This window comes from Centruroides sculpturatus, unplaced genomic scaffold (genome assembly GCF_000671375.1).
Source record: "Centruroides sculpturatus isolate CEXI.00-Female unplaced genomic scaffold, Cexi_2.0 scaffold317, whole genome shotgun sequence".
Classification (NCBI taxonomy): domain Eukaryota; kingdom Metazoa; phylum Arthropoda; class Arachnida; order Scorpiones; family Buthidae; genus Centruroides; species Centruroides sculpturatus.
In genome coordinates, this window is record NW_019384610.1 from 586,672 (window position 1) to 609,089 (window position 22,418).

Genomic DNA, 22,418 nt, shown 5'->3' on the forward strand with positions numbered 1-22,418 from the left:
AATGAGGAGCGATGATGTCCGAATTACTAAGATCACTATGAACTTGCATAGCTTTCTCACAAATAATTCTCTCGGAAATGCTATCACCAGCCAAATACTTCTCATTTTTTACAGTAGGAGAAGTTTATTTTTCATCTCCTCGAGTAGGCTACTTGCCATCTGCAGGAGATAAACGTTGTCACACCTTTAGCCACATTATTGCTTTTTTATTCTTTAAAAAAATGGTTCACATCGTTAACTTTGGCATCTAAAACATCTGCCACACCACTACCGCTTTCATTAGATCTGCCACACCACTACCGCTTTCATGTTTTGCTATGTGTTCCCTTTTCACTCCAATCGTCGATACTGCAAACTTCCTCTTAGGCTTCAACACTCTTCTTAGATGTCACAGTTAATATACACGAATTATTTTAGTTATTATTTATTCCTTAATCAAATAGCAACCCAATGCTGGAACATACCGTTCCAGCATTGGGTTGCTAGGCACCGTACGCATTGGGTATAAAAGATTTATACCCAAACTTTTAATATTTGTTAAATTTACTCTGGTGCTCACTACTTGCCGAGTGGATAAAACCACCGAACTCCGGTAGTTGGTCGTGAGTTCACGCCTGGCCAACGGACTGCCTTCGTGAAATTTTCCGGGTTTTATTCGCGTTAATAACACTAAATAAGGGCCAATTTTCCCTTAAAAATACCGGGAGGTATTCCCCTACCCAGATCGCTAACGTGTCGCGTTGCCATAATCGAATAAAACCAAAAATCCCGGAACTGCTCCTGACCATGGCAAAAGTAAAATTGTCGTGATAAATTTGAGGTGTTCACTTTTTTTTTTTTTTTTTTTTTTTTTTTTTTTTTTTTTTTTTTTTTTTTTTTTTTTTTTTTTTTTTTTTTTTTTTTTTTTTTTTTTTTTTTTTTTTTTTTTTTTTTTTTTTTTTTTTTTTTTTTTTTTTTTTTTTTTTTTTTTTTTTTTTTTTTTTTTTTTTTTTTTTTTTTTTTTTTTTTTTTTTTTTTTTTTTTTTTTTTTTTTTTTTTTTTTTTTTTTTTTTTTTTTTTTTTTTTTTTTTTTTTTTTTTTTTTTTTTTTTTTTTTTTTTTTTTTTTTTTTTTTTTTTTTTTTTTTTTTTTTTTTTTTTTTTTTTTTTTTTTTTTTTTTTTTTTTTTTTTTTTTTTTTTTTTTTTTTTTTTTTTTTTTTTTTTTTTTTTTTTTTTTTTTTTTTTTTTTTTTTTTTTTTTTTTTTTTTTTTTTTTTTTTTTTTTTTTTTTTTTTTTTTTTTTTTTTTTTTTTTTTTTTTTTTTTTTTTTTTTTTTTTTTTTTTTTTTTTTTTTTTTTTTTTTTTTTTTTTTTTTTTTTTTTTTTTTTTTTTTTTTTTTTTTTTTTTTTTTTTTTTTTTTTTTTTTTTTTTTTTTTTTTTTTTTTTTTTTTTTTTTTTTTTTTTTTTTTTTTTTTTTTTTTTTTTTTTTTTTTTTTTTTTTTTTTTTTTTTTTTTTTTTTTTTTTTTTTTTTTTTTTTTTTTTTTTTTTTTTTTTTTTTTTTTTTTTTTTTTTTTTTTTTTTTTTTTTTTTTTTTTTTTTTTTTTTTTTTTTTTTTTTTTTTTTTTTTTTTTTTTTTTTTTTTTTTTTTTTTTTTTTTTTTTTTTTTTTTTTTTTTTTTTTTTTTTTTTTTTTTTTTTTTTTTTTTTTTTTTTTTTTTTTTTTTTTTTTTTTTTTTTTTTTTTTTTTTTTTTTTTTTTTTTTTTTTTTTTTTTTTTTTTTTTTTTTTTTTTTTTTTTTTTTTTTTTTTTTTTTTTTTTTTTTTTTTTTTTTTTTTTTTTTTTTTTTTTTTTTTTTTTTTTTTTTTTTTTTTTTTTTTTTTTTTTTTTTTTTTTTTTTTTTTTTTTTTTTTTTTTTTTTTTTTTTTTTTTTTTTTTTTTTTTTTTTTTTTTTTTTTTTTTTTTTTTTTTTTTTTTTTTTTTTTTTTTTTTTTTTTTTTTTTTTTTTTTTTTTTTTTTTTTTTTTTTTTTTTTTTTTTTTTTTTTTTTTTTTTTTTTTTTTTTTTTTTTTTTTTTTTTTTTTTTTTTTTTTTTTTTTTTTTTTTTTTTTTTTTTTTTTTTTTTTTTTTTTTTTTTTTTTTTTTTTTTTTTTTTTTTTTTTTTTTTTTTTTTTTTTTTTTTTTTTTTTTTTTTTTTTTTTTTTTTTTTTTTTTTTTTTTTTTTTTTTTTTTTTTTTTTTTTTTTTTTTTTTTTTTTTTTTTTTTTTTTTTTTTTTTTTTTTTTTTTTTTTTTTTTTTTTTTTTTTTTTTTTTTTTTTTTTTTTTTTTTTTTTTTTTTTTTTTTTTTTTTTTTTTTTTTTTTTTTTTTTTTTTTTTTTTTTTTTTTTTTTTTTTTTTTTTTTTTTTTTTTTTTTTTTTTTTTTTTTTTTTTTTTTTTTTTTTTTTTTTTTTTTTTTTTTTTTTTTTTTTTTTTTTTTTTTTTTTTTTTTTTTTTTTTTTTTTTTTTTTTTTTTTTTTTTTTTTTTTTTTTTTTTTTTTTTTTTTTTTTTTTTTTTTTTTTTTTTTTTTTTTTTTTTTTTTTTTTTTTTTTTTTTTTTTTTTTTTTTTTTTTTTTTTTTTTTTTTTTTTTTTTTTTTTTTTTTTTTTTTTTTTTTTTTTTTTTTTTTTTTTTTTTTTTTTTTTTTTTTTTTTTTTTTTTTTTTTTTTTTTTTTTTTTTTTTTTTTTTTTTTTTTTTTTTTTTTTTTTTTTTTTTTTTTTTTTTTTTTTTTTTTTTTTTTTTTTTTTTTTTTTTTTTTTTTTTTTTTTTTTTTTTTTTTTTTTTTTTTTTTTTTTTTTTTTTTTTTTTTTTTTTTTTTTTTTTTTTTTTTTTTTTTTTTTTTTTTTTTTTTTTTTTTTTTTTTTTTTTTTTTTTTTTTTTTTTTTTTTTTTTTTTTTTTTTTTTTTTTTTTTTTTTTTTTTTTTTTTTTTTTTTTTTTTTTTTTTTTTTTTTTTTTTTTTTTTTTTTTTTTTTTTTTTTTTTTTTTTTTTTTTTTTTTTTTTTTTTTTTTTTTTTTTTTTTTTTTTTTTTTTTTTTTTTTTTTTTTTTTTTTTTTTTTTTTTTTTTTTTTTTTTTTTTTTTTTTTTTTTTTTTTTTTTTTTTTTTTTTTTTTTTTTTTTTTTTTTTTTTTTTTTTTTTTTTTTTTTTTTTTTTTTTTTTTTTTTTTTTTTTTTTTTTTTTTTTTTTTTTTTTTTTTTTTTTTTTTTTTTTTTTTTTTTTTTTTTTTTTTTTTTTTTTTTTTTTTTTTTTTTTTTTTTTTTTTTTTTTTTTTTTTTTTTTTTTTTTTTTTTTTTTTTTTTTTTTTTTTTTTTTTTTTTTTTTTTTTTTTTTTTTTTTTTTTTTTTTTTTTTTTTTTTTTTTTTTTTTTTTTTTTTTTTTTTTTTTTTTTTTTTTTTTTTTTTTTTTTTTTTTTTTTTTTTTTTTTTTTTTTTTTTTTTTTTTTTTTTTTTTTTTTTTTTTTTTTTTTTTTTTTTTTTTTTTTTTTTTTTTTTTTTTTTTTTTTTTTTTTTTTTTTTTTTTTTTTTTTTTTTTTTTTTTTTTTTTTTTTTTTTTTTTTTTTTTTTTTTTTTTTTTTTTTTTTTTTTTTTTTTTTTTTTTTTTTTTTTTTTTTTTTTTTTTTTTTTTTTTTTTTTTTTTTTTTTTTTTTTTTTTTTTTTTTTTTTTTTTTTTTTTTTTTTTTTTTTTTTTTTTTTTTTTTTTTTTTTTTTTTTTTTTTTTTTTTTTTTTTTTTTTTTTTTTTTTTTTTTTTTTTTTTTTTTTTTTTTTTTTTTTTTTTTTTTTTTTTTTTTTTTTTTTTTTTTTTTTTTTTTTTTTTTTTTTTTTTTTTTTTTTTTTTTTTTTTTTTTTTTTTTTTTTTTTTTTTTTTTTTTTTTTTTTTTTTTTTTTTTTTTTTTTTTTTTTTTTTTTTTTTTTTTTTTTTTTTTTTTTTTTTTTTTTTTTTTTTTTTTTTTTTTTTTTTTTTTTTTTTTTTTTTTTTTTTTTTTTTTTTTTTTTTTTTTTTTTTTTTTTTTTTTTTTTTTTTTTTTTTTTTTTTTTTTTTTTTTTTTTTTTTTTTTTTTTTTTTTTTTTTTTTTTTTTTTTTTTTTTTTTTTTTTTTTTTTTTTTTTTTTTTTTTTTTTTTTTTTTTTTTTTTTTTTTTTTTTTTTTTTTTTTTTTTTTTTTTTTTTTTTTTTTTTTTTTTTTTTTTTTTTTTTTTTTTTTTTTTTTTTTTTTTTTTTTTTTTTTTTTTTTTTTTTTTTTTTTTTTTTTTTTTTTTTTTTTTTTTTTTTTTTNCACACATATATATATATATATATAAATACAATATTGGTTGATAAATGTTAACTATCGAATATGAAAATGATTGCTACAGTATAAGCCTAAGCATATAGATTTTATTGTACTTGGTTTTAAGAGCACTTTTTACAATATTACGTTATTCTAGTGTATTTATAGTGTTAACAATGTTGTACAAGTCACTTAGATTTTACAAATACGTGAGCCGTTCACAGCCCGGCACACGTATTTGTAAAATCTAAGTGACTTGTACAACATGGAATTCATATAAAACGGAAAAATTAACAGTGTTATGGGGGTCGACTGTATTATTTATGTATTTATTTCAATAATCCTATATCCTTTTTAATTTGTAAATAATTCGGTTATAGAATTCATTTTAGTAGCCTAATCATATACTAATTATGATTTCTAAGAATTGCTAAATTATCATTCGAAATTGGATTAATTTATTATATATATTTCCTAAATTAATATAATTTACTTAAACAGATAACAAACAATATTTTGAATATTAAGCACAAAACTTTACTGATTGGAAACATTTTTTGAAATTTTTTGTGACTTTTCTTTTACTTTTTGAATTTGATCTTTAGATACGGTCTTCAGATCGAATGCCAAACCGATAGCGGCCATCATATCGATGAAGAATGTGCTGAAGTTGAAAAACCAACCCAACTCACTAGTAGAATAATCCCATGGAAAAGTGTGATGATAATTATGAAAACCTTCACCGATAGCCAGCAAGGATACTAATAAATTTTCTCTGGGATTTATGTGCTTGTTATAAGGTCTCTGACCATAATGGTGAGCTAAACTGTTTACAAACCAGGTGGAGTTCAGTAAAACTACGTATCGCAACATACAGACATGATAGGAGCTTAGAGATGCTTCTTGCCAACACAGGATGGGTAAGCAGATTGGAATTACAAATCCCAGTAAGAAAGCTAACGGGATGTAAAATCTGTAATAGAAATATATTGCATATAAAGAAATGCTAAACAATACTTACGAGCCCATATAAACACATACAATCTACACACCTTTTCTGGATTCTTACAACGGGATCGGATAGGATATCATCGAAGTAGACGTTCTCTCCTTTTTTTATTACTTCAGGATGTTTTCTCACCATCAACCACCCTACGTGAGAGAAGAAGAATCCTCTAGAGGCATTATGAGGATCAGCATCGGTTTCTGAAAATGTATGATGCATTCGATGATCTCGGCACCATTCGTAAATGCTAGTCTATCAAAAGAACAAAACTTATTCAAATTAATAACTAAATTGATAATTAAATTTAAAATAAATTTGATTACCTGCATTGCCATACAATTAAAAATTGCTAGAAGAATGCGCAGAGGTAGTTTTGCTTTATATGATTTATGACACCACAATCTATGCGCTCCAGCTGTTATACCAAGACCCGCACAAAAGGCAAAAGCAAGATCTAAACACCCAAATTTGAATGTTTTAATATTAACAAAAATACAATATTACAAATACATTTTAATAGTATCATATATAAATTATAAACATTATAAATTTTTCAAATTTAAACAGCAGTGGAGCTTCAAAATTTGGGTCCCTATGTAAAGGCGGCAATAAAAGATCTTGTGAGTTTCTGGCTTCTTCAAGACCCTTCTGAATACTGATATTATTCATTTCCAATATTTTGTACTTTAATGTGTGATTGTACACTTTGTTCCCCAACTTTCGCATTCTTCCTGACAAAATGGGCCCCTGGTTGACTTATGCAGTTGCATAGTCTGCATCTACGGTAGCTTTGCCACTGGATTTAATTGAAAAATAAGATAATTTTATAGCATTAGAAGAATTCAAGTAAGTAATTATTACTAGGGGTTGGGCTTAATTAATCAATGATTTAGGCTGAAGAAAGGAAGAAAGCAAAGAGATAAGAAAGGAAAATACGAGCAATGTGAAAATTATACTTACTAAAGGCGTTTGTTTGCCATTTTGCTTTAAACAATGTAAAGTATAATCCAAAAATTGCTGCAAGATGAAGATAAAGTATTACTAGGACGCTTCTCCAAACAATTTCTGTCTTAGTCGAGAGTATTTTACTTTCCATTTTCTGCAAATTGAGCAAATTGAAGCTATTAGTTATATTTAAAATATCATTACGTACTAAGCCATCTGCCTTATATATATATATATCCATTAGATAGAGGAAAGTGAAAAGAAAATGTTCGATATTTATCTTGAATAAAAGTCATTTCGTTACGAACGAAAGGAAGTAATTTTCTTCATTATATTCGCATAATATTAAATAATTATTTTTCCATTTAGTTTTTAAATTAGATGCATTTTCATAGAAACTGATTTCTCTTCTTCTTGTTAAAAAAATTGAAGGTTTTCCTATCTGCATTATTGTTACTACATTACTTTACAAGTTCTATTATTAGAGTCTAATTGTAGTCACGGATAATGTTTTCAAAGTTACCGAGCCCCAAAACAAACAAGTTAAAATACTTTATAATCAGAGTTTGGACAGGCCGGGATGGCCGAGGCAATTAAGACGTCAGACTACCTCTCTGGAGATCCAGAATCTATTCTTAAAGGGCAGAGAATTCCAGAAATTTTTTAGGTCCTCCCGGATATGTCGGGTCCTGTTTTTTATCATCCAGTCTCAGTGGCGTAGCGTAGTGGGGGCGGCGGCAAAATTTCACAATAAATAATAATAATATCTTGTAAAAATTTGAACCATTTCATTTCATATTTTTGTCGCACCTACGATTCGGACCGATTGAAATGAGCACGGAATTTTTCATTATTTATTCTGTGACGAAACTGAATTTTAGTTTTCTTAAATTAAGATATCTAAATAAGGGGCGGTAAAATTTTTTTCTGCCCCGGGCGGCTGACATCCACGCTACGCTACTGCCCAGTCTCCTTCGTTTATCCCATCAATGTTGTCGCTGATAATGAATTTTTAAATTATTTTAGCAGCAGTAACAATGAAACCAAAATTTTCTCTAATTAAAATCTAAGTTATTTATCCCGTTTTGATAAGTTTAAGCGATTCTCAGTTTAGGAGATTCTTGTAGTAATTACAGTCGACCCCCCTATAATTACGGTCCCTATAATTACGATTCCTATAAAACTACGAAAAAATATACGTATTTTGGAAATGTTGAGTCGGATTAGTGTAGAATCGATTAATTTTATGGAAGAAAACCTTTCAATCAGCCGTAGTCCGTAAACTTGACACGTGTCGGGCTTGTGATTGGAACGACTTGTAAGAAATCGGATTCCTAATAAATTGGAACGTATCTATATCTTATAGGGGGGTCGACTGTACAATAAACGGATTCTACTGTATTTATTGAAACTGCTATTGTATCTAAATTAAATAATTGAGATACAATCAGTTAATAAACGTTTACATTATAAATACAATTAACCCTATAATTACTTCAAATATCAAACAAACAGCAAATTCTTTTATTGGGCTATTAAGTCTAAACAATTATTAAGCAATTTGGCAGAAGACAAGCAGCCAGACCGCAATCTCTTATTATATATAATAATTATAAATAAATAAATACATTTAAATTTAATTTAATTTTAATTTGTAAAGGACAATGTAAAGAACAATCATACAGTAAATAGAAAAATAAATATAATACATTAGATAAGTACCGATACTTTTCAGATTAGAAAGAGGAAACTTCAATATTCATTCAGAAAAGAGGAAATTTCTTGTTTTAAAAGGAGAAATAAGTAAAATTTTACGGGATAAATAATGATTTATTATAACGAGAATATAAATAAGAAAATTACTTCCTTTTTCGAAACGAAATGTTTTTATTTAAGATTTAAAAAGGCCACTTTTAATTAATGAATCAAATGAACATTTAGAAAGACATTAATATCCGGCGTTATGTGGGTATTTAATTTTATAACAAGACTTTGAAGATTTTTAATGTAATTTATTCCATATTTAGTTTTTATAACAGGAATATTATTTAACGGTGTAATTCTTAGACATTATTCAATAGTCTAAGAGTTACTCACACATTATTTAGTGATATGTGCAGTTTCAGCAACAATTTTAGAGGGCTTCAGGAGTTTAGTAACTGATTCTTGAAAGAAACTGTAAAATGCTTTATTGGGTTGCAATTTTCAAAATTCAGACCCATAGATTTTCATTGTCGTCCATTGTCTATGAAAATAAAGATCTAGAACAACCACTGTCATTTAGTATAGTAAGCATTTATTTTTCTTATAATAAGAAATAAAATAATTGATTGATATTGAATTATTCATTAAGAAAATGCAATTTTAGTTTTAAGACGAATTTTTTTATTTGAATTTTATTCCTGAAGTCTCCGGAGGATCCAACACCCACATCATTCCCCATAAATACGCCACAATCAACGATTACACTAAAAATGCGTTGGTTTATATACGTAAAAAGACAACGATGTAAAATATATAGAAAATGAAAACTTTTGTCAGAAATAATTGACAATATTGTTATATTTCCGAGATGTATTTGTTGCTAGAAGAAGCGTGGACTTTCCCAAAAATATCATAATTACAGTAAATATATTTTTAATAGATGCAGCTATTTGTAGATGTATTTACAAGAAAACCTTAGTATGTAATAGAAGGTAGATGGTATACGAAGTAGGTTGATTTAGCTGCAGGAATGTCGGAACTTCGGAGGACGAATCTAGCTTTTGTTTTAGCTATGGCAAATATAATATTGGTTGTCACTTTCCAGTGACACTGCGCTAATTTTTGAGAAAAGCATTGTTTTCTTCTACTGTACTTCAATTTTAAACGAAATCTCGTCGTTCATCTTAACTTAATTATATGGAGTTCTCTGATCTCCTATAGAAATACCTACAACACTTCAATTCTAGAGCTTAGATTGATAAATCTCCCTGTCTTCTATTCTCTTTCATTTCTGTTCTTGCTCGAAGATTTTTATTTAAACTGGTTTTCTGAATAATAAGAAATCAGGAAATTATGTTATAGAAACTTTTGTGTCGAATAGCGAATATACGCTAAAACATCGATAAACCAATTCACTTCCATTTTTATATGTACTTCATGGGGTGCTTCATTTTCCCCAGTACCTCTGATTAACATCTAGTTAGGTTTTCTTTCAAGAAATAGTAGGCCTTGGTGACAATCGCGTAATTGCTCGTATGTGGTCTGTTCTTGATTTGTCGAGTCCATCCCTTATCACCCAAACTCATATTGTCGGTCTGGTGAAACCCATTAATAGATCCTCTCAGTGCCCAATACAGAAAGAGTTTAAAATGTCAGGCTAAATAGACTGAAAATGTAAAAGCAACTCTGTATGGTGGAAAGGAATTCAATCCAAACAATGGACATATTATAGTAGAGTAGCTTAGGCTACTGAAATAATATTGCTATGAAAAGATATCCAAAAAATATAGAAATATCAAATACTCTTGGTAATTTTTGGTATATTTATTTTATTTTTAACCTAGATTAATGGGAAAATTAACTGGTGACAGCATCTGTGTATCTTCGGTATCCAAGATACGTACACAAATTGTATCTGTATACAGTATAGGTACAAAGTACAATTTAGTATCTGGATACAAAGATCTAGATATTTTTCAAAACACTAATGATTTATAATCAAAAGTAATGATGATCTAGCATTAGGCCCACATTTTAATCTTTTAAAAACGTTTTATAACCCAGGATGGATAATGGTCTGTCCCAGATATGTCAGGCCTCATCCCTCACTACCAATATTTATCACAAATTATAAATTCATATGCGTTTTTATTATTTATTATGTAAACATTAAAATTTTTTACATAAATATTAAATTTATACATTTTAAAATGAATTTTATTTATTTTATATTTTAAACAGCGTTAACTTCTGGTTGTTCTTCATGGGATGCTTCATTTTCCCCTTCTCCACCTTCAGGAGCTTCAGTTTCCTCAGCTGGTGCTTCAGTAGCAGTAGCCCGACATCTATATTCTGTCTCTTCAGAGGACGATGAAGACGATGAGGAAGATGAGGAAGATGAGGAAGATTTCTACAAATAAACAAATGTGAGATATATTTTTTAAGGCTTAATCGGAAACAATATTGCTATGAATTTAATTGCATACACTTGAGGAAGATCCTTTAGTTTCTTCAACACATTCTAATCCTTCTTGGCAAGGACATTGGAACATATATACACCATCATCATCGTCATTGGGATTACATACTTTTCCTAATATAAATAAGAATAAAAATATGTTTAATTCTTAATTTATTAACATAAAAAATAACCACAAACTCGTATTTAAGTTTGTTAAACTTATAGTCATCAATATATGAAACTAAATTCATTAAACTCACCTTCCCCACGAAGAGCTTTGCATTTGTTCAACTTGAATGATATGTAAGGCATATCAGGAGTTAATCGAACACAACATTGTTTAGCAGAACAATCATCTGATGACTTGCAATGCTTCATTGCATAACCCTCTGCCACCTAAAAAGTGTAAAATTAATTAATTAGATGGATTGTAGAAAACCGGAAAATACAAAGCGGGTTGTAGAACAGAGTTATGAGCTAAAATCCGAGTAAAAACCGATTTTGGTGGAGGAAAAAATAACTAATTTCTCTCTACATAATTAACACCTGAATAGGGGCCAGTATCCCTTGGTTTCCTTAACCTATCAATCCAATTGACGAATATATTTTTCGGAATATCTACATAAATCGGTCAAAATTCTCGTATATAGTATACAAACAAGCTGTAGAATCATTTCAAAATTTAATTTAGAAAAATTTGAAATGAATTTTAATGTATTTATATTTAATAAAGAGAGATAATATTATTGAAAACTTTCTTAGGTTAATTTTATTAATGTTTTAGTTTATCTGATGTTATACATATATATATAGTTCTGAATGCGTATCTGTTTGTCCCCTGTAGAAATTAAAGGAAAACTACCTACAGGGTTGAAAAAAATGTAATAGACGTAACTTTTTACCAGAATGGCCTGATTTAAAATAACTAAAATGACCCTTCTGCTTAGTTATTAATTAAAATTACCAATATACAGTGATGCTTCCCCGTTTCCATTTCTATAAAGATGACGTAGTAGTTGCCTCACCGGATATTCGCATTGTAGAGTAATGTGCATACCCGGCGAGGCAACTACGTCATCATTCTAGAAATCTGGAAAGAAAGATCGGAAATGGTTGAAAATTCTTGTGTGTGAAACGGTCACCGTAATGTGATTCTGTTTATTCAGACAGTTGCCTTTTTATTATATATATATTTTTTTAAATATACGATAGGCGATTTTACAGAAATATTAAATCATTTAGACATTTCTTGTGTTGATAATTACCAATGACAAACCGTATTAAAAATTTGCTTCCTTTTTATCCTGGTCTTTCTGCTAGTAACATATAATTATTATATAGTTAGAAGAGATATACAAATAAATTAAGTATCATATATTAATTCGATTTGTCTTATACCACAGGAACGCGAAATCACACAGGAAAAGCCTCATTATTTAATGCTGATCCCTGCTTAAATGTGTAAATTGAAGGGGAAAAATAATAATTTTGTCTTCTTGTTCTGTAAAAATGTCTTCTAGCTACTATTAGTTTTGGTTTATTATTATTATTGGCTTATATATTTTAATATGGAATATTTTTTACACGCTGTGTTGATATGAAACTTTTGAAAATTTTAAATATAATTTTCCATAGAATAATATAAGAATAGGCCGAGTTAGCCTACTTCTCTGGAAGATCCAGAAACGAATCCTGGAGAACCATAATCGGCCATGAATCGTTTATGGACAGTGTTTTCCTTATACTTTGAGGCATAAAAAATATTTGTAAATCAAACGATTAGGATTAATGTTTATTTTTGGATAGAAAGCAGCTAAGTAAGCAAACCAATCGCTTGGTTTGTTTATTTACAGCTTGCATCTTTGAACCAACCAATGTTAAATAATTTAAAATGAATAGGTTACCTCATACAGACTGACAGCGAGAAGAGCAGCAACGCACAGGTATTTCATCCTTATTTGTTGTTTAAGAAGCAAATGTTACAAAGTGCAGTTTCCGACGAAATATATATTCTTTTTTATCAATTAATTATCATTGTCTGTTCAAATATATTATGAAATTATGAATGGTATCGGCATTTTGACTTTGATACCTTGATAAGTTATGGCGCTGCAACAAGCTGTTTCCTAGATAAAGAGTTAATGTTATTGTTTGCATCGATATATTTAATTTTTACGCTGAAAATTAATACAATAGAAGAAAATTATTTTTAAAATTCTATTTTAATTATAAAAAAATCTGTTAATAAATATATGTTATAATATAGACTATAGTTAAGNTTTTTTTTTTGTAAATTGACGAATCTATTGCATTTCAATGTTCAATGAATATGTGTAAGTAAATTATATTTCAACTGCATCCAAAATTTTGACCATTTTTTAGCTGTTTGTTGTTACCAGGATATTTGTTCACTATTACCCTGCACTACAGGGGAATACCGGATACTGCTTAGATGTCTGGTTTTTAATTTTTTTGCGAAAAAAAACAGGTTAGGATTTTAATTAATTAATTTAATGTCGTATACTATAAAATGACCAACGTATTGGAATTCATAGAAAGATCTTTTTAAATGTTCTCTAACGAAGTTCTTTTTAAATGTTCTCTAACGAAGGTCTCGTGATAAAGACTAACAAAATCTTGTGTCCCCGATTACTGCAGTCTCCCTTATATTTTTCTAACAGGCTTATAAATGTAATGCGTTGCCGCTCATTGCGGTGACCAGACCCTAAACACTGGGAAGTTCGGAATTAAATAAATAAATAATTTCCGATATAGATATGTGTTATCTATTTACGTGTAATACCTACTTACGTCATTTACCTTATTGGATGATATGTATAGTGCGACGTCTCGAGACGAAGAATTTGTAATGATGCAACGTTTAAATGGTTCCTAATATTGATTTTTGCACCCGTAAATTTAGAAACGGCTGCGCACGTGCGTCTTAAATCGGCATGCGACAAAAAATAGATAATTCGAGGGTAATTCGGTTCATGGGATGATTTACTAAATTACTATTTATTATTGTTTTTATATTTGGGCGTTAATGCTACTAAATTTTGGAGATTTTAAGTCAAGGGGAGGGGTAATGGAGAGGGGTAAGTCAAATCTCGAATAGAGTCAGACTTAATGAAAGTTTTAGTTGTTATTGACATTTTGGTTTTTTTATTTTTTTTTTTATTTTTGACTCACCTTAATCTCTAAAGTAAGGCTTGATAATTATACTACTGTACTTAATATTATAAAAAGATATTTTTAAATAAAATCTCATACAGATGGCGCCACACACAATTTTGACTGATTTTTTTATACAAGTTTTTATTACTACTGTATTTAAATTTTATATCTTAGTGTAAGTGAAAATTATCGGAGTTGTTTCCTGATTGTCTTAAACACCTGCGCGAGTTTCGGGAAANATCAACTTTGTGATTTATACTGTAACTATTTTCTATGCATGTGTACTGCTGTAAAATAAACTTTTGATTTATACAGAATCTTATTCTGTTTCTACTGTAAATACAACTATATACTATGTAATTTATCTTGCAGGATAAATAAAATTAAAGTCAAACTTTGCTAGAAGAGTAATTCACTGTATATAACTTTATAAAAAATCTGAATTTGATTCGTTTTTTGAAACCGTGTTTTCGTATTTATTTACTATTGAACACAAGACTGTGTTATATTAAAACACTTGGCGTTTATCCACTTTATTCAGTTGACGTTGTAAACATCCCAAATATACGCCGGTTTAATATCTTCATCTACAGCCAAAATATCATTCTGTACACAACGAAAACGCCTACGATATNATTTATTTACTATTGAACACAAGACTGTGTTATATTAAAACACTTGGCGTTTATCCACTTTATTCAGTTGACGTTGTAAACATCCCAAATATACGCCGGTTTAATATCTTCATCTACAGCCAAAATATCATTCTGTACACAACGAAAACGCCTACGATATAACTTATTTCTTCTAGGTGACATCTACTTACATTAAAAAGAACGAATATGCTCACATCACGTTTCCCATACGATTCAACCGCCCTCGTATGGGAAACGTGATGTGAGCATATTCGTTCTTTTTAATGTAAGTAGATGTCACCTAGAAGAAATAAGTTATATCGTAGGCGTTTTCGTTGTGTACAGAATGATATTTTGGCTGTAGATGAAGATATTAAACCGGCGTATATTTGGGATGTTTACAACGTCAACTGAATAAAGTGGATAAACGCCAAGTGTTTTAATATAACACAGTCTTGTGTTCAATAGTAAATAAATCTGAATTTAATTAACGCTATTAATTCCTAGATGCTATCCGTGTACATCAAAATTGCGTGAATCAAATAGTGGTACCTCGGTATTCGACCGAACAATCATCACCCGCTATAACAAATTTTGGTTAATTAATAAACAAATATTTTTATTTTATTTATCTATGATTTTAGTTATAAGTAAAAATGTTTTCTGTGATAAAAATAAAATGAAACCTTAGACCTCTCTTAAGGATTAAGAAAAGGTCAACCCTGCAAAAAAGAGGCACATGCCCCAAATGCCCCAAATGGACTGGCACCCTTGAATGCAACACAGGCAATCTGCTAAGGAGTACCACCTGGGAACTTTCTGAGAACCTGGTTGTACTTGGGTTTTACACACTTGAAGAAAACCCAGAAAACCACGTTAGTTATTGGTTATTATTTATTTAACGCACGCTATTTTTTCAACCTGTTCAACTGTTATTTCGAAAAAATAATAACAGATTATTATTTTAAAATAAAAATAGCAGGTCAAAGATAACAGCGGTACGAAGTACAGTACTGTACGTCATATGTGCGTTGTTGTTACTTATACAGTAGTTATCCAATTATACATACAGTACTATGTCAGTACTATATAGGAAAAGACTTGCGTTAGATTTCGATCCTGTTAAATTGGGGAAGCCGCTTCTACTTTTTGTTTATTATTATTTTTTACTCTTTTCGCCCTACAAGCACTAAGAAGACTTCGTTTTAATCACGCTAATTATGTGTTTGGTTAGGCCCACAATAGAGGTGGCCGGGTCGGACATATTTAGGACAGACTGTCCACAATAGTTTTTGTGCTAGTCTGTTTAACGTCACTCTTTTTCCATCTAGAAGTTTTTATGTAGGATATATACCATATACACGAGTAATGCAATTAAGTGCTTCTACAGTTGAGAGAGCCAGTGACGTCAAAGTCATATGACATCTGCAGTTAATTACCGTGATGATTGATTCCTACTTTTACGTGCATGTAAATGTAGCCTCATTCTTGTGAAATAGTGTAAAATTATCTCGATTTCTTAATAGTATGGCGACCAACAATTTGTGCCAAGATGTAAGTTAGAAGTGAAAGAAAAATTAATTTCAGAATTATTTTCTCATGGTCAAAAGTGTTCTCCGACGATCCGCCATGTTGTTTGTTTAGTAGTTTTACTTGTAGAAACTTACAAGCATTATGATAGGTTTATAGCATATCAGAGCGATATTTGTAATAGCATTTTATCGTTACTTTTCTCTCAAAAATGTAACTCACTTCTTTTATCGCGTCGCAAATTGCAATCGTTATTGTATGAAACCACAACGATTGCAATTTGCAATCGTTTAAAGCAATGAGCAAGTGATGCAAGATGATTCTAAAATTGTCGCGAGTTACCTCACACCCAATTAACATTTAAAATTTAAATAAATTATTGAATATCACTGTTTGCAATATGTATCAAAGGAAATATTGTTATTAATTTCTACATCTTCATCTATAAGGAGGTTGTGGCTAATTTCTGGATAGATCTTCCCACGCGGCGACGACGTCATTGTTTAATACTATGTTATACCTTTCTATAATTATACTGTTGTAATTACTATTATTCTTTTTTAAATGTCTTATTGAAACTTGGGTTGTGGCCAGTGTACTAATAAATAATATATTAAATTAGAAGAAACAATCCGAGGACGAATTATTGNATTAATACAATAGAAGAAAATTATTTTTAAAATTCTATTTTAATTATAAAAAAATCTGTTAATAAATATATGTTATAATATAGACTATAGTTAAGGTTACCTGAATAAAAACAATACAAAACAGTGGAAAACTGTGTTGTAAAAAGGTAACTGTCCGAATCTTTCATAATAATTTTTATGAAGTGTAAGGAAAAATTGCTTTATTAATTTATAGAGAAAATAGTTTAGATAATTACTCGATACACAAATCTTTGATGTGCTTTAATAACAAAATACGTTTCCACGGTACATTTGTAAAATCATTAGCATATAAAATTGGAAGAAAAATTATCTTTTAAAATTAAAATATAATGTAATGTTTTTAGTTATAGTTCTGTAACAATATTGCTATGAATTTAATTGCATACACTTGAGGAAGATTCTTTAGTTTCTTCAACACATTCTAATCCTTCTTGGCAAGGACATTGGAACATATATACACCATCATCATCGTCATTGGGATTACATACTTTTCCTAATATAAATAAGAATAAAAATATGTTTAATTCTTAATTTATTAACATAAAAAATAACCACAAACTCGTATTTAAGTTTGTTAAACTTATAGTCATCAATATATGAAACTAAATTCATTAAACTCACCTTCCCCACGAAGAGCTTTGCATTTGTTCAACTTGAATGATATGTAAGGCATATCAGGAGTTAATCGAACACAACATTGTTTAGCAGAANTCATTAGCATATAAAATTGGAAGAAAAATTATCTTTTAAAATTAAAATATAATGTAATGTTTTTAGTTATAGTCTTATTAAAGAATTAAAGTTGAAGAACATTAATATAGAAAAAAACTTGTTATTTCCAAGATATAGGTCCCAGTTTGTTCGGGACAGACACGAATTTCTCCTGTTTTTTAATGCTCAAAAATAGGATGAGATTTTACTGTAAATAGAATCATTTTATAATACAATAAACAAGTATTTTTTTAAAAAATAAAAGTTTAGCTATTTTTATACCCATTTTCGCTCACTTTTAAAAATTGTCCCGGTTTGGATTATAAAGAATATGACCACTCTATATATTAGCGTAGTGTTAATACTGTACTTTTCTTTGAAGCCCTATGTATATCAAGGATCATTTTTCAGGAAATTAAAGACTCTGGTCCATTAAAATTAAGGAATCAAATTCGGAACTTGCATTTATGTAAAATATTTATCTCTATCTAACGACATCATTTTTGTTTAAGTTATTAAGTTAATATAATTTATATTTTATTACATAAGTAAAAAAAATGTTTATTACTTTGCAGGGACTTCAATGATAAGATAATTATATCTTAACTAAATTTTGGATAAAATTAAAAAGATAATTTAATTGTCGTTAGTAAAAGATATAAACAAATCATTACCAGTACTTATTTTTTTAAATTAATAATAAGTTATGATAAAATTCAATAGGCTATTGTTTTGTTTTATTAAGTTACGGTAACGTAACACTTGGGCGATCTGCCTAGGGCAGAGGTCCCCATACTTTTTTGTCCCGAAGACCACGTACCGATTTTTTCTATTTTGGGTAGACCCCTGCTTTCCTAATATTAATTTTTTACAAATTCATCAACTTCAAATGTGTTTTTTACAGCTGCCACAGAGCTACAGTAATACCCCGAACTTACGCGATAGGTGGGACCGAGCGATGACCGCGTAAGTCGGGGTATAATTTCGCAATCTGTGTAAAATCCAAGTCGGATGTATGTAAGCTAATAAATGTCCTCGTTAATCTTATCTCGTCTTTTGATTCGTTCACGGTTACAAGAAATCATCGCATAGAGTCTCTCGAGTCTCCGTAGATATAACAAACACAGAAATAAATAACACAAAATAAATTGTAGCTATGTGTCGATTCCGCGCGACACGTCCGAACATGTAAGCCGAACAATAGTGTGGAGGGAATGAGTAATTAAGAGTTGCGTGGCACTCAAACAAAAGACGAATCGACGAGATTTAAAAATTACGTAACTCCGGGTTCGCGTAAGTCGGGGTAGCGTAAGTCGAGGTATTACTGTACTCACTTTGATAGGGTTTGTTTACTGTAGAGTGGAAAATTTTGAAATAAAAAAATATGTTAAGTTTATAGTTATACATTTATTAATTAAAACGACACAAAATGCAAATCTAGTAACATTTTTACATAAAAAAATACACAAAAAACCAATGCTTTTAATGGGAAGGATGAACCCGATGCTTTGATAGCAAAATTTCAATATTTGGCTTTAATTTAGTGAGCTTTAACCTTAAATCTCCTTGGCGAGTGATTTCCAATCTGTTTTTTTTTTTTTTTTTTTTTTTTTTTGTAAGGAGATTGGCAACCGCGCTGAAAGCCCTTTCCACGAGGTATGAAAATGGAAATGCTATCATAAACTTTCTCGCGACAGTCCATAATGTAGGATATGTAACAGATATGCCTCTCTGAATTGCTGATATCTCTTTCTAAACTGCACCTAAAGTTCTTCGCTAGTGATAATTCCGATCAGTTCTTCTTATAACGTGACGTCCGTTTCTTCAATGTCACCCGTATAGATCGATAATCCACTGTGGTGTTTCCATAGTCAATACATCTTCAAACCTAGTTTGAAGATGTATTGACAAACAAATGTCTGTATGAAGGACATTTAAATGTTGAACGTAAGCTGAAACGTCATCATCCTGTCAGTTTGCGCCAAATTGGGAAACTGGGAAAATTTGCGCCGTCCAATGTTTTGCTTCATTACTTTTATTCTACCAAGAAAAACTGCAATGATGGATTTTGTTTTTATCAAATTTAGACTGTCACCTTGTAACTTCAAGTTAACCTCATTAAGTTTAGCGAACAAATCTGTTAAATAAGCAATGTCTTGTTTCCATTTGTTTAATTTTTCTTTTAAAATGGGATCTTCAGCATCCAAAAACTCTAAAACAGTTTCAAAAAGTGAAAAAATGTCAAACATAAGTTTTTGACAGCCAGAGTACTTCAGTGTGAAGGAGTAATCGATGAAAGTTCTCGTCATTTTCTTCGAATTTTGTTTACTGTGTTTATGACAATTTGAAGCGATTGATACAATCTACCACTAAGATTTTTTGAACTAAATATTGTCGATGGATGACGAAGTGAATTGCAAACATCTCGCTACAGTACAGTACATTTAATTTAATTTATTCTTATTATTCTAATGTATTTCGTCTTAGACCTCTAGTAGCTGGAGTTATCATTGCATTTATTTCAGCCAATCAGAATGTAAAAAAATCTTGAATGATTTGATTATAAGAAGTTATAGCTTCATTCAAAGTTTTATTTTTTATTTTTAACATCCATATGAGGAAATAATTGTAACCATGGAAGAGAAGGATGCATCCAATATAAGCAATTTTCATAAAAACATGCTCCAGGACTTGAATCTAACACACAATCTTCTCCTTTACGTTGCTCAAGTTCCAAACAGCGAGTAAAACTTGTTGTACAGTTTTGAGATTTCCTCGCCAAGAGAATGGTTTAGTTAACATAAAACGAACTTTTGTATTAAGCTCCAGTCTACAGGAATGCTGTTAATCAAGTCAGATTTATTTTCAAACTTATTAACATTATTTAATAATGTATTCTTTGAACTTTTTACTTTTGGTGGATCAAGAACTGTATTTTCATCCAATAAATCTGCAGTAATTGAAGTTTGAGGAGATATTCCTGACAAATAATCTTTGTAAATATCTATATTTTTCTGCATGTACTTGTTATTTTGTAATTTCTATTATTAGGTATAACTGTTTAGTTGGAGTATTTTCTTTATTTTTTGATAACTTTGGCTTTTTTGGAGATTTTCTAAATGGATTCACATGTTTTTCTTCTATTATGCCAATTTCTTGGCTTGTTTTTAAATGCTGTGTTTTATTTATATCAATGATTTGAACAACATTACTTGTCATTAGAAGTTGTCTTCTTGCTTTTTTATGCAGTCTTGGTACTTCACATGATTTCAGCCAAGGTGGAGAATTTGAATCAGCCATTATGTAATACTTCTGCAAAACGTAAAACAAAATTTGCTCCAACTACATTTTTCTTATTCTTCTATTTTCTATTCAATATGTAACGGTTCAGACACAGTTATTCTCTAGGAACAATCACATCCACAAATTGCAATACGAGTCAATTAACAACTTTATTTTCATGCAGATGGATTTCGGAAATTATAATATTTTCTTCCTCAGTAGACATTCTTTCATAAAAGCCAAACAAAGCACAAACACATTTTCAATATTCCAAAACAATTTTTCAATATTCAAACCGTCATTCTTTATTTCCATAATAAAATAATTTTTTCTTATTTAAAAAACACTCTTTTTTTAAATTTTAAACCGGGTTGACATTAAATTAAATATTATTAATTCGAATCAATATGCGTATAGTTTTCGCTTTCTTTTCAGAGACTTTTTCCAACACCACCATCGATGAATGAATTTCGCAATGAGCAAGAAGAGAATTCCGGCTATTGTACCCAAAAATGCATACCCATTAAAAGGTATACCGCCAATTATCGGACATATAATANATTATGGTTATTCCAATCAAGAATGCATACCTATTAAAGGTAATACCGCCAATTATAGGGCATATAAGTCCAGATATATGTTTTGAGATGGTAAATCGAGTGAATTTCTGGACATCGAGGGAAAGATTGCCAAAATACTCGAAAAGTGATTGTAATTCTCAAGTAGATTTTTTTACAGTAAAAACGGTCGTATATTCTTTGCATGATGGTACGTTCTAGAAAAGTAATTTAATTTAATTAACTAAACCGCTTGAAGTAACTTTAGAAATCACAAATTTAATACACCTTAAGCCCATATCCCGAGTTAACTCGGGCAGCTTACATAGCATTAAAAAAGAAACCGTCGTTTGGACCGTCCGAAAATTTTTTTTGATTTTTGGATGTTTTTTAAGTTTCCAAATTTTTTCAAAAATTTTTTCCCGCGCGAAAAAATTTTATCGCGATTTTAATCTACCTTTAATGACGCACGATTAACGCTTAATTGTTTTTAATGGGATTTTAAAATCAAATTTCATTCATCGTTCTAAAGTTCTAGTGACGAATTTTACTTCGGTAAAGTTATTTAAAGCTAGTTTCTGATGTCAAAAACGACCTCCAATAGTTTTTTTAATTTTTTTAAATATATATGTTTTATTTTATATACGTTTATTTAAGTCGGGGGGAGGTCGGCAATCGCAATAAAAGACGTAATTTTTGAAAAATATTCAAAAATATACGGCCAGCTAGAATTTACCCTACTTTAAACCCTTATCCCCCTGTAGATTTTATGAGAATGTTCCGCGAAAGACGATACCAGCTTTCTCAAGGTCATCCAGCTGTAAACAATTACTCATCGGCGTCAGATTTCGCGAAAAAGCGCGACAATGGAAGTTAAACTTGGAAGCTTTCTCTTCAAAATTAACGCATTTCTTTCGTTTTTTTTAAGTTTTAAGTATTTTTTATGTTTAATTACATTAAAATTAAAAATTGGTGGGTAGCAAAGGAGTTATTATAAAAAAGACGAAAATAAATATCCCTTTGAAAAGCATTTTGAATTTACTTCACTTCTTGAAATGCAAGAATCGATCCGATATAATGGGTTTTAAATCTAATATAATGGGTTTTGGATTATTGTTAACAATATTTTTACGTAATTAGTCTCCCTAATGGAAATAAATGTATTTTAACGTTTTAATTAGTCTTTTTTTTCGAGATTGCTCATTATGGATGATGCGGTGGGGATACCCCTATTATATACTAAAGTGCATTTACACACCACAAATCATGATAAAATTCTACATTTGGTTATCTTTCTTGTTTCATTGTAAACAAATTGAAATTCAAACAAGTTTTATAATTCCAAATACAAAAATAAAATATAATGAATTAAGATAATCTTAAATGAAATTTCACATGTTATTATTACAGAAATCTTCAACAATTGCTGTCAGAATATGTTTAAAATACATTTTCTATCACT

General features: G+C 26.3%; 2 protein-coding genes across 2 annotated transcripts; both read right to left on the reverse strand.

Moving 5' to 3' along the window:
* Positions 1-4,814: 4,814 nt before the first annotated feature.
* LOC111625247 (acyl-CoA desaturase-like) lies at positions 4,815-6,379 on the reverse strand. Its single transcript, XM_023368344.1, has 4 exons — positions 6,244-6,379; positions 5,607-5,737; positions 5,330-5,535; positions 4,815-5,250 (listed from the first exon to the last, which is right to left on the reverse strand). The coding sequence occupies exons 1-4, from the start codon at positions 6,377-6,379 to the stop codon at positions 4,815-4,817; spliced, it is 909 nt and encodes a 302-aa protein (XP_023224112.1).
* Positions 6,380-9,912: 3,533 nt separating this feature from the next.
* On the reverse strand, positions 9,913-12,420 carry LOC111625235 (U34-theraphotoxin-Cg1a-like). Its single transcript, XM_023368326.1, has 4 exons — positions 12,298-12,420; positions 10,654-10,789; positions 10,419-10,525; positions 9,913-10,342 (listed from the first exon to the last, which is right to left on the reverse strand). Exons 1-4 carry the CDS (start codon positions 12,343-12,345, stop codon positions 10,166-10,168), a joined length of 468 nt encoding a protein of 155 aa, XP_023224094.1. The 5' UTR covers positions 12,346-12,420; the 3' UTR covers positions 9,913-10,165.
* Between the last annotated feature and the right edge of the window lie 9,998 nt (positions 12,421-22,418).